Source organism: Protopterus annectens, chromosome 16.part0 (assembly GCF_019279795.1).
Source record: "Protopterus annectens isolate FY-2018-M chromosome 16.part0, PAN1.0, whole genome shotgun sequence".
Lineage (NCBI taxonomy): Eukaryota > Metazoa > Chordata > Ceratodontiformes > Protopteridae > Protopterus > Protopterus annectens.
The window spans coordinates 497,171,740-497,185,026 of NC_056750.1; the positions used below are offsets into that span (position 1 = coordinate 497,171,740).

A 13,287-nucleotide genomic window follows, 5' to 3' on the forward strand; every position below is an offset into this window, starting at 1 on the left:
CTTCTGCCCTTGGTGGATGTTGAACAGGAGTCTATGGGACTACAGCCTCTCCTACCTGTTCCATGTGCCTTGTCAGTAGGAGCCTCTAGCACGTTGGACTCCTATCATGGCCAGTGCAGTGTTATATACACACTGCAACATTGTATGACAGTACTTGTGGCTGCCATGTCTGCTTGATCACTGACTGAAATAGTCCACTACCACTTATCCTGTCTGTTGTCACTGTCCTTGAAAGACAGTACATTCTGATATCCAATTCCATTGATTCTCTATGTTTTTTGTTGCAATATGGTCTCCAGAAATATGGAAACTGTGGTTTTATTATTCTAAAATGGGACATGTAACACACCTATTACACTAATGAGGTGATTCAGTGAAAATACCTCTGATGTGCACCAATAACACAGTGTGTTACCACTCTTATTACACACTATCGGGCCTGATCCTGCTCATGTATGGGCTGTGTGTGCAAAGGGAACCCGGCTACACTAGTGACAATTTCCATAATGTTAATGACTGTGGTCATCACACTACCTATCTTCCTTTTGTTCCTACACATGGACATGGGCATCAATGAGTGTGTGTGCATAAGTGGTTTCTGACCATTCTAATGTTACCCTTTCCTGTTTTATTAACAAGAGTCACACTACAGTACATAGGCATTGTATTATTTTGTTGCCCATCCATGCAGAGCCCATGGTTTCTGCATCATTTATCCATGTGCCCTAACTACCATTTTTTCCTTCTGGACTTGACATGGTGAGGTGAGTGGTCATGTTCTATGCAGGATCAGACTTGGGTAGGGATCCTGTGTGGTGCACCAGGGAGTGCATTTTCTTTTCACACCTGCTAAACTTAAAGGAAGTACCCTCTGAAGGATCATGACAGTTCTCTATATAAAGTGAAGGCCTGGCATGTATTTGCAGGGCAGTCTGTGACTCAATTAGCGCATCCACTCTGATGAGAAGTGCCCCCTAAATAAAGTGACTTGAGGAAACGCTATCAAGACATTTTTATGACAGTTTGAAGAAGAGGTTAGGGGAGACAGAGAAAGAGAGACTCATCAGTACAGTAAGGATTCTGTTTTTGTTGTGCCAGTGTACATTAGACGTGTCATCCATAGCTGTAAATGCCTTCTGTCATCATGGATAATCATCAGGAGGATTATTATTATTATAATTATTATTATTAGTAGTAGCATTACTATTAGTTTTTCAATGCCATATGAGATTGCAGAGAACAGGACTGCCTGCAAATGAAGGCAGACCTGGATCTCCAAGTGATGGTATAAGTGTATTGCTTTGCTGAAATTACTGTATAACTGTACTTAACCTGTTTATTGCAGGACTCAGCAGAATTTTTTTTTGTTACATTTCATTATTTAACAATGCCAAGCTGTACACTGGCTTGGTAGAATCATTTTTCTTCTAGTTACTGTGTCACTGTCCTAAATCATACCAGTGACATGTATTGGTATATATGAGTTATCACTTGTTGAGTAATAACGTGTTTTAATAAACTATTCCAAATCATACTGACAACTGTATATGTGCCTTGTTTTGTTCTATTTTTCATTCTTTTTAATTATCTTGCTATGTCCTTCTTCTCTTATTTTCTTTCATCTGCAGGACTGACCATGGAGCAGGCAGAGGTGAAACAGCAGACACTACCTTGTGTATGCCATCTCACTGACTACTGGGTCTCTAGCAGTCTCTGGGCCTGCTTTTCCACAGGGTTATGAAGTTTGCCTGCAGAAGGTGACTTGGAGGGCTCACTAGGGACCTCTCATGCTGCTTCTCCAGGGAGTAGCATAGGCTCAACAAAGAGTAGAGAAATGATGGCTTCCTGGGTTATCTGGTGTGAAGTTTAATGGCTGCTGAGGGTGGACCAGCAGATTGATAAACATACTAGCACCATGAAGCACTGCCTCAAGTAGCTGGCAGCTGTGTCTAACCACTGGGCCTCAAGAAGTGGACCTTGCCCATGATGCCACTCACAGAGGTTACTGACATTGGGGGGAGGTTCCCATCTGGGCTAGCTTGACTGGCCATCTTCACTGCACTCTGTTCCACATCATAGTGTTCACTTTCATCGTTTTATGTTCCTCATTATCATTAGTTGTCAACTCTCTATCAGTCTATATATCCGCATTGTCACCCCACACAGGTTTTGTCTAAACTATATGCTTGTGTGTCTGATGCACTGTCCTACCAACACATTCCCCATGTTATCTTTCCCCTTTACCCTTTTTATAAAAGCAAATAATGCACCTATTCTACAAAAAAAAAAAAAATTCCCCTAACCCCACACTATTCTGCCCTTCCAACAGTCCTTTTGCATTTCCTTTGCTTGCCTTTTTCCCTTCCTGACTGTGCTATCATCAACTTTCCTACCCATTTATATAATAAAACTAGTTGACACTTTGGTGTTATCAATCATTTATGAGCCCTCAGTTGAGCCTTTGTGGCAGCTATGTAACTCTTTGATGAATGTGTGAATGCACATAGCATCAGGCATATCACATACATGATGATGGCCCCAGGTCATGTGACTCCACATAAGATGGTCCACTCACTTGTGTGGTAACTACTCTTTTCTTGACTTTGAGGCCTCATTATGCAACAATATCATAGATATGTCCATGACATGTGATGTTTATGTTAATTTATTTATTTATATTTCTTTACCAGGGTAGTGCACTTATCTCAATGGACCATTTACAGGCACACTTTGGTGAAAAACATAAGAAATGAACAAAGCATATTTCCACAAACAAGGACATGCTAAAAATATATATATATCCATACTTATAGATGCAAGATTATGCTACACCATTTAATTCAAGCAGTTAGCAATGCCATAACATGGATGGAAAAATGATATTATGCTTAGTGGAGCTTTATGGATAAGATGTAGTCATGATGACTGAGATGACATATGTTATAGGGATAGCAGTGTATCATTATATAGAGAGGTATGAAGACATTAGAAGAGGCAATTGTTTATCTACATAGGAGGATGTATATAATATATTAGCATGTATATATACCTAGCCCCCCACTTTGGCAGTATCTTCCCTTCTTCACTTCACTATTTATTGCAGTATGGTTGTGTAGTTCTTTTTTCTGAACCCCCACCCCTTGTGTGTGACTTTGTGTTACATAACTATCTAGGATTCCCATGTTTTGTTTCATTTTTTTTAAAGTCGTCATAGTCTAGAAACATAGTTCATAGATTTCCACATTCTTTTGAATGAGATAAGAATATGTACTAGGTTTTTACATGTTGCCCCTTACCTTAGACCAAAATTACATTTCAAACAGACTTTTTTCTTGACTAAATTTCACAGCATTGTTGCAACACTGTTTTTATGTTGTGAGCATTTTTTAAGGCAAACTACTGCCAACTCAAAACTTTGCCACTATTTGTTCCTAGCATGCATAAGTCCTTCAGTTTGTTTAATGAAATCACTGACAGATGTTTCTAAATTATTATTTACAGTGATAGTTATAAGTATCAGCAATATTTGCTTTTCTGTATATACATAATGAAAATTGTATGATTGTGTTTCTGAAAATATGTCAAAGCAACACTAACAGCTTGCTAACAATGTCATCTAAGAAGCTCATTGCATGGTAAAATGTGCTATTTTTATCTTATAAAAAGTTATTGTCATGAATTAATATGATTAATTTCTCTTTATCATGGTGTCTTATAAGAATTACCTGGAAAATGAGCAAAAACAAAGAATATACCCAGCTGCTATAGTTTGAGACATTTGTTTGCAATTAATAACAGAGCATAAGAGAGTTGTCCATATTTCTGCAAATACATCTTAAAGCAAAACAAACAGCTAGCAATGGTATAAACACTTTTGTGCTGATACTCTAGTGCTAGCACAAAGGGGTAATGAGATATAGCAGTTCATGTGGAGATATGTTTGCAGCAACATATGCCATTTCTGTCTTCAAAATGAGTCATAAAATATGGATTACATTTTGGAGTTTTGGAATCCTTACCATTGTTACAAGGAAGAAAAGGAGTTCCTTTAGAATACTTGTTACTAGTTTTCATGTAGTATGGTTTCAAATATTTGAATTTTTTTTTAAATTGTGGTTTAGAAAATAAATTAGAAAATTTTGAGGACAAAGGAAGCTTTCTTATTTATGTCTTCAAGCAACAAGGACTATAATCGTCAACTGCTCAGAAGGGCATAAAGTGTTAAATCGTGTTCATTTCCTTCCAGAGTTAAAGGTAGCTCACATGGATTCGGAAACTACCAATGTCTTCCATAAAAATAGGCCACAAGCCTAGTGAAATCTAGTCAGTCACCAAAATTAATTAAATAAACAAATTAATAAATGCAATGTAATAAAATACATCTTAATTTCTGAGGCTGTTGCAGTGTTTTCTGAATTATATTGAGCATGTACTAGCCATACTGACAACAAATTCAACACATAAGCTACAACTTACGATAGGAGTAGATATTCAGAGCGGATGTGAAAGATCTGACCTATAGTAAAGACTGTTTGTCCACACAGCCTGTGGCTTACATCTACAACCCCAGTTTAAGTGACATGACAAAAGCATATAAATACCATATGTCATGTAAAGCTGAGTTAGATCTGATGAAGTCAGATTAGGGGCAAAAGTGCTGTTTAGTATTCTTTTATTTTCAATAAAGAAATACTGATTTTTGAAAAAAGTTATTACGTATTGATTAATTTGAAGTCTCAGCTGAACTAGTCATGTTTTATATTGCTGAATTTACAGAGTCCCAGCCAGCAACGTTGTTCCTTACAAAGTACCAGATTCCTATGTTGTTTAACTAAAAGGCCAGTATAGCAGTCCAGTATGAAAATTAAATGTAAGAATATTGTGATGGCCTGCATGCAAAACAAATGAATATGTCTGGATAGCATCATTTCTTTTATTACTTACTTTTTAAAGAAGTAAGACAACTACTCATTAAGTGTGATTTTAGAGTTGCACCCTGAGAGAGGTGTATAGTTTAAAACAGATGCCAGACAGAAAGCAAAGACTGACCAATCAAATGCAGAACTACAAGATGAACAAAGGTCATCAACTTGTAATTTTATCAGTTTTTGATTTAGTGCCAGAAATTAGGTAATCCTAACATATAAAACTCTAACGTTGCTGATAGGTAAATGTTGCTTCTTTATTTTGTGGGATAAGATACCCCTTCCTACAAAAAGTTGGTAACTTGCACTCAGCATTTTGTTATATACTGAAAAGCTTGTTTTGGTGACTTGTATTTAATATTAATTTATATACTGAAATATTTTTTTTCCAATACTGTATCTTGACCTAACAGTTCTGCATTTCCCCTGGCTATTCATGAATGTTGGACCAGCTATAGGTGATCATTGTCCATATAACAAGTCAGTCTCTGAGACATAGTATTTGCATTGGTAAACCATTTCTCCTGTCTTGGCATATTATCTGCAAGCCTCACTTCATTATCCTTTTTGTATTGACTATCTGCTTTTTCCACTTTTCTACAAAAGGAAGTGCTTAAATGCAATCAAGCAGTCTTAATGATTTAAACTTTTTGTGTACATTTATCTGTTTAATTTCTAAATAAGCAAAGAAAACAAATTGAGAAAACTGACTGAAGGTCCACAGAGTACAAAAAATCTTTAGCGAACAAACCAATGTGGACCACCACAATCCTTCGATAAAACACTAATTTAATATGACAAGGCAAAATTCAACAAGCAGTTTTTAACACAGATAAGTGCTTTCGGGCTCTGCCCTTCTTCAGATAAAATAAAAACAATCTTAGTCACATTTAAATACCTAATTCAAAACAATTTCCAACCAATCAAAATTTATACTGCACCCTCCTATCTTTGAGGGCGGGTTTCATAGGAACAGATTCATTTAGTCCTGGTGTCCTATGGGCTAAAAGCTCAATTATTCACTTTGCTTCTTCTCTCTCAGTGGCATCTACTAGGCTACCCTTTCTTATACTAGGAAATACATTTGCAATAGCTCTAAATCTAAACTGATGGTCATTATTTACGTCTATATGTTTATAAAGTGCATTGTGCATATTTCTAGTTCTTATGCATGAAAGATGTTGCAAAATTCTAACTTTAAACATATTATTTGTTTTTCCCACATAAAATGCTTTGCATTACTGACACTCAGCTAAATAAATTATATTCTTTGTTCTACAATTGGCTTTTGCTTTAAAATGAAATAATTTCCCTGTTACTGGATGCTTAAAAACAATCTCTTTATTAATACAGTGACATGCTTTGCATAGCCCACATGGTTTTGTACCTACTTGACAAATGGAACTTTTCTTGTGGTTACTCTTTTCTTGTGTTAAAATGTCTTTCAGATTTTTATTCCTTCTAAATCCAAATTTGGGTTCTATGCCTACTATTTCTTTTATTTTATCATCAGATAAAAGTATATGTCAATTTTTCTTAATAATGTCACATACACCATGTATATTACTACTATACGTGAATGTCATTCTATTAAATGCAAATTTATGGCCATGTTGCTCTTCTGATGAAATTGTCTTTGATGAAGATACAGATTTTCTATGTATATTACCCTGACTTAATTCACTTACTATCAACCTCTCATTATAACCTCTATTTTTAAAAATATGTTCCATATTCATCAATTCTTCCTCAAAATCACTATCTTTAGTACAAAGCCTTGAGGCTCTACTTACCTGACCCCTTACTATATTCTTATATATATATGTCTGGGGTGCATACTATCATAAGTAAGTAAATTATTTTTCCAGCATTCTTTTCGAAACAAGGAAGTAACAAAGCCAGATCTTTCTTTTTTAATTCTGACATCCAGAAAATCTATAGCTTCATCTGAGCATGTGAGAGAAAATTTGAAAAAAGTTGTGGTATGTTCCAAATATTCTACGAAAAGTACTAGTTCTCTCTTTTCCCCTTCCCATAAAATAAAAACATCGTCCACAAAACGTCTATAAAGAAATAGATGCTTTTTCCATCTGTTTTTGGCCCCCTAGCACAAAACATCTCTCCCAAAATGACAAAACCAAATTTAGCACAGGGGTGCCCATGGCTACCCCTGTGTTTGTCTATATACATTGTCATTGCATATAAATACATTGTTAGATAAAACCAAATTCAAGCATTTTCTTATTGTAAATAATTTCCTATTATCTGATTCACCTATTTCTTTGCATAGTTCACAAACAGCATTCATACCATATTCATTTTCTATCACTGTAAACAAATTTACAACATCTAAGGTGACCATTAATACTTCTTTTCCACATATATCAACATTTTTTATGGCTTCCAAAAATTGTTGTGTATCTTTCAAAATTTCTATTATTCTTGTTGTATATAGTTTTAAGGTATATTCTAACCAAATAGATAAATTTTCAGTTACCCATTTTCTACCTGAGACTATCGGTCTCAGTGGGGGATCTTTATAATTTTTATGTAACTTGGGTAGTGCTTTAAAAATAGTTGTTACCGGATATTCTATTAATAGAAATTCACTAAGATCTTGGTCTATAGTATTGTTATCCAGCATACATTTAATACTGTTATGAACTCCTATTATGATGTTGTTAAGTTCTAATGGACTAATTTTCAAGTAGGTATTACCTTCTATAAATAAATTATTTAATTTAAAATAATAATCATCCTTATTTAATATAACAACCGCTCCACCTTTATCTGCCTGTTTTATTATGATATTATCATTGTTCTGTAAATTTATTAATGCTTGTTTTGTGTATTTGTTAAATTAAAATATTTCTGATTTTACCTTCTTCCAAATATTTATATAAATCAGCTTCACATACTTTAAGAAACATTTGCATGGTAGAATTGAGTGGTGGCATGAATGTACTAGGTTGTCTCAACATATGCTGTCTATTTTGTTGGTTAAATAAACTTTGCAACATTACTTTTCTACCATAAAACATCATATCCATGACTATTTCATTAAAACAGCTTTCTCACTTGAGATACGAAGGACATACCTTTGTTTAAAACAAATAGTTCATCATCATTAAGAACATAGTTAGATAAATTATAAACAATATTATCACCAGTCAATTTGATGTCCTTCTCTTTTTTGCCCCTCTGCCTTCGCTGCTGGCTCTCTTCCATTCTCCTTTTTTCTTCATTGGAGCTGGCAGTTGGGCTAAAACACCCTGCTGCACTGCTTCATTTGTCTTGGGCCTTGCACCCAAGTCCTTAGAGTGGGTAACTACTGCATTTGGAACAGCAGTTACTAAAGAAACGTTCGTTGTTTCTTCTGATTCAGAGCGTTGTATAGTCCTCTCTCCCAGAGGTTCCGCAGTTAAATTTGAACTCACTATTTCCACCGAGTTACTTTGTTTAGACCTAACCAATTGTTCATTACTGTTGTTCAAACGAAGCTGTTCAGCGTGGTTCTACCTCGCATCACTTCCGCATATGACGTGTTGGTCTCAGTTAAAGAGACACTGGAACAGATTTCTCCTCTTTCCTCTCTCGGCCATATGAAGATGTTACCGGTCGTGAAATCTTTATAGTCGCGCTGTAGCTTTTTTACTTTTGTTTGTTGTAACCTCTGGTCAGTCATTGAAAAAGCACAGTATAGCTCATCTAGTTTTTTAGTGAATCTTTCTCCTTTAAATTCAGTCACTAATTGCATTTGTAACACACCCACTGTATTAATAAAGAGATTGTTTTTAAGCATCCAGTAACAGGGAAATTATTTCATTTTAAAGCAAAAGCTAATTGTAGAACAAAGAATATAATTTATTTAGCTGAGTGTCAGCAATGCAAAGCATTTTACGTGGGAAAAACAAATAATTTGTTTAAAGTTAGAATTTTGCAACATCTTTCATGCATAAGAACTAGAAATATGCACAATGCACTTTATAAACATATAGAAGTAAATAATGACCATCAGTTTAGATTTCGAGCTATTGCAAATGTATTTCCTAGTATAAGAAAGGGTAGCCTAGTAGATGCCACTGAGAGAGAAGAAGCAAAGTGGATAATTGAGCTTTTAGCCCATAGGACACCAGGACTAAATGAATCTGTTCCTATGAAACCCGCCCTCAAAGATAGGAGGGTGCAGTATAAATTTTGATTGGCTGGAAATTGTTTTGAATTAGGTATTTAAATGTGACTAAGATTGTTTTTATTTCATCTGAAGAAGGGCAGAGCCCGAAAGCACTTATCTGTGTTAAAAACTGCTTGTTGAATTTTGCCTTGTCATATTAAATTAGTGTTTTATCGAAGGATTGTGGTGGTCTACATTGGTTTGTTCGCTAATTTCTAAATAAGCAATGACTTTATATAGGTTTGTATGTTTAGCTCCATCTAATTTCCATTATGTTGTACAGCTTTGTATACTTACATTATGTTCAGTTTATTACATATACATTCAAAGGTATACCTATTTTATTCATTGTGCAGACAGCACAAATGCTGTTACCTTCAGCTTGACTGACATAAACCTTTCTCAGCTTTCTAAGAGCATTAACACTGTACCTTGGCTGCAGCACAAAGGATATACAGTTCTGCTTACCTTTGCCTTCTGATTTTACTGAAACCTTTTCATACAATGCTGTTTTGCAATATCTGTGCCAACCTGTTTTAATGTTATACGTTCTCCTCTTATTCTAGTAAATTACTCAGCTTTGTGAGGTTGCATTTCTGAGTGATGTAATAGGAATGATGTACTTCCCCAGTAATGTTTCTACATGAAACAAGATAAATACAGCAAAGCCTCCTAGTCTGTGTTGCTTCAGTCCATTTAGAAATCTTGCTTTTTTGATTTTTACCAGTGCATATCTGGTGCCGCTCTGTCATTATAATTGAAGTGTAGATAGAGCTTTGCGCAATCTGAAGGATTAAAATAAGATCAAAATTTATCTATATAGGCAACAGTCTGTTTATATATTAGTGTTCTTTTTGGGATTAAGCATTTAAAACAGAGACGTGATATGCTGTATAATGATAGAAAATATAGATACACACCACAGGAAATCATACCTAAAGTAATATTGTAGGTGGATCTAAGCAAGTTGGTTGTACCTAATCCCATTAAAGCAGTTCTTGATGGAATAGTTAACCTGCTAATAAAAGTAATGTATGCATGCAGTTCTGTAAATGAGGAGCTAGAACAGAAGTGTATAGTGCAAATATGGAGTACAAAATTCACTTCAAAGGAGCTGGTTCGCACTAACCATGCAGATATGTTCCTGCATGGTGACTAAAAGGGATTTTCATCTCCTTACATTCACATGTCACCCAAGCAAGCAGGAATTCAAGATTTAACATCCTAAGACATATGGCACCTTAAGGGGTCTATATTATATTTTCGAAAGTTTCAAAATCGAACACCATATGAGCGATGTTTGAAATTTTGAAAATATAATAAAAAAATAAAAATAAAAAACTGTACTTACCTAAATGCTGTAGGCAGGGGGCCAAACCCCCCTGCAGCCCCACACTCCCTGCTACTTAAATATTCCTACTCCAAGATCGCACTGCATTGAAGTAAAGGGAAAACATTCCCTACAGCGATTTCAGTGTTACGCGCGTGATGTTTCGACCAATCAGGTTCACTCAATACACGTTAGCCGTTTACAATTTTCGATCACGTGATAGGAACCCCACTTTAAGTAGTATTATGTAACCTTTCTACAGGTAAGGTGTTGGTAGTATATTACATCAGCCTGTTATTTTTTAGCAAACAATTAATTCTGGAAAATGATGCAACTTTTAATAACAAAACAAAATAGAAACACATGCTTTAGATTAATACTTAACACATCCACTTCATTTTAGAGGTAATAAATAAAGAAATGTACAAATGTAAAGCAATGTCTCAGGCAAGCCTTAAGTATTTAAAGCAACTCCAAAGTAAATATAAGCATTTTCATAAAAAGGAAAGTACACCAATCATTTACTGGCCAAGATTTACATTTTATTTGGAATTAAAAACTTTGTTCGATTTGCGAGATGATTTCAAATGAACAATTGTTGGACTCCAGAGATTGATTTCTTTACATCAGTATTTTATGATGGTGGCAACTTGCTTAGTCATTGGTAATGTTATTTTTGCATGTGCTGCATAAAACTCTGAAAAGCCACCTGTATACTCAGGTATAGCTCTTTTTGTTGGTTTATATGAACACAGTTGTAATGATGCAACAAGAAAGAAAACATAATTAGTGAATGATTTTGGTGGGATGGGCAGACATAAATCTATTCCTCATCAGAAAGAGAAAAATAATCGTCAAAAACAGAATGGATTGTTGAAAAAAATTGTGCAAAACATGGTACCTAAATTAGGTTTAATGTTATTATATAAACTATCACATTGCATTTAAATAGAGCTACTGTATTCCACAGAATATTCATTACTTGTCTCTTGATGTCAGGACATAATTTATTTTAACACATAAGATGTATGATATAGGAGGTGTGTATTTCTGATCCTCCCTTCTCTTCTTCAGGAAGTAATAATGAAACAGCCCCTTTTAGTCCATTCAGAAATATTCAGTCCTTTTTATTTGGTGTTACTCACATACAACATGTTAGGCACGTACAGCTCTGCATGACCTACAGCAGGCATTGCTGTAATACCAGTGACCACAGAGATTCACTTTTAGTGCCAGTGAACAGTTAGTTCCAAGCTGATCTTGACAATTTTCATCTGTAAATGAGAAAGAATAAAAAGGAAAAGTCCATGAGCCGTTTACAATTGATTAGACAAGACAGATATCAATAACAACTTATTTTGTCCTGTTTTATCTATGAAGACTTGCAATGTCTGGCTGGATGCCTGCTTTATTCACCATCACAGACATGCTGTGGGGCACAAACTGACATTATAATTATTGCCCTCTATCTTTATACTGGAGTCCAACTGATGAGAGTATGATGGTGATGCTGATAACATCCCTCACGTTCTTCGGAAGAGGATCTCACTGGAAGTTCCACACCATTTCTACTCTGTTCTCCCACCAGTGTAAAGAGTCTGCATCTCTGCACTGCCTTTATACCTTGTCTGACACTGACACACACACACACACACACACACACACACACACACACACACACACACACACACACACACACACACACACACACACACACACACACACACACACTCCATTTTCTCATGTCATCCACTTCAGTAAACCTGTATTCGGTGTAGCAATCCTTAGTTCATTTTGGGAAGTTGATTGGTTTGTATCTTAGTTCTCACTCAACAGATTTATCTCTGGTACCTTAAGCAGCCACTTATTGACTTAGGGATGCTGGGCTGTTACAATGAATGCACACAGGCTAATAAGCGATTTTAGGATCTCCCACAGTTAGCATGGGTGCCTGGTATAGATTAGAATAGGCTGGACTCTCAGCCCAGAAATCACCAACAAATAGCCATACTCTTTGACATGATCAAATCACCTAGAACCTTTTTTTTCATACCACTAAGTGGTTAGTCCCGATCTGATCTGCATGCTCCAGTCAAGAGGTTACTGCACATCACAGCTGATGCCTAAAGTGGTTGGTCTTCATGACTCTTCCATGATAAGCATATCTAGAGTCTGTGCTGCTTCTCGCGACTCCGTTAATTTAGGGCACATGGCGCTGGCATGCATCTAATGTGTTTTTAAGTCTAAGCACTAAGGAACATGAAATCAAGGAAAGTAGCAGATTCAGGTCACATCGCAGATATGATCAAGATGTTGGGTGTGCTAGGAAAGGCATGACTCCTAAGTGTACTTTCCACAGCATGGAGAGAAAGGGAAAGCCCTGATTACTTCAAAATAAGGATTCTAGTGCCATTGTTTAAGAAAGCAGGAACGCGCGACATTTACAACTGTGGACAGTACAGAGGTATCACAATCCTGTCAGACTGCATGAAAGTGTTGGAGATGGTGACTGATAAATGAATACACAGAATAGTAAAATGTAAAATGGGAGATGGGTGGTTTGGAGTCAGAACAGGATATGGTGCAACTGACCTGATGTTTGTAGTAAGACTGATGGTACTGAAGAAACTAAAGGTGATGCAAAAGTCCAACTGAACATTCTTATACTATGGCAAAGTTCCCAAGAAAGATTTTGACAGTCCTGCTATTGTTCAAAGTCCTGCAAATAATGGTAATATCAGTACAGGCTATGTACAAGGACCTAATGACACAAGTAAAAACAGTGACAGAACTCACAGTAAAGTCCTCAGAAGGAATAGGTGTGCTTCAGGGCTCATCTCTGTGTCCACTGCTGTTCA

General features: G+C 35.9%; 1 protein-coding gene across 2 annotated transcripts in view; it reads right to left on the bottom strand.

Annotated features, from left to right (window-relative positions):
- Nucleotides 1-11,033: 11,033 nt before the first annotated feature.
- Nucleotides 11,034-13,287, bottom strand: part of ADAMTSL2 (ADAMTS like 2) — a 1,179,463-nt gene continuing 1,177,209 nt past the window's right edge. For both annotated transcript variants that reach the window (XM_044058888.1, XM_044058887.1), the window contains exon 19: nt 11,034-11,703. In XM_044058888.1, coding sequence (XP_043914823.1) covers nt 11,585-11,703 — 119 coding nt within the window. In that variant the 3' untranslated portion in view covers nt 11,034-11,584. The remainder of the gene's footprint in view (nt 11,704-13,287) is intronic.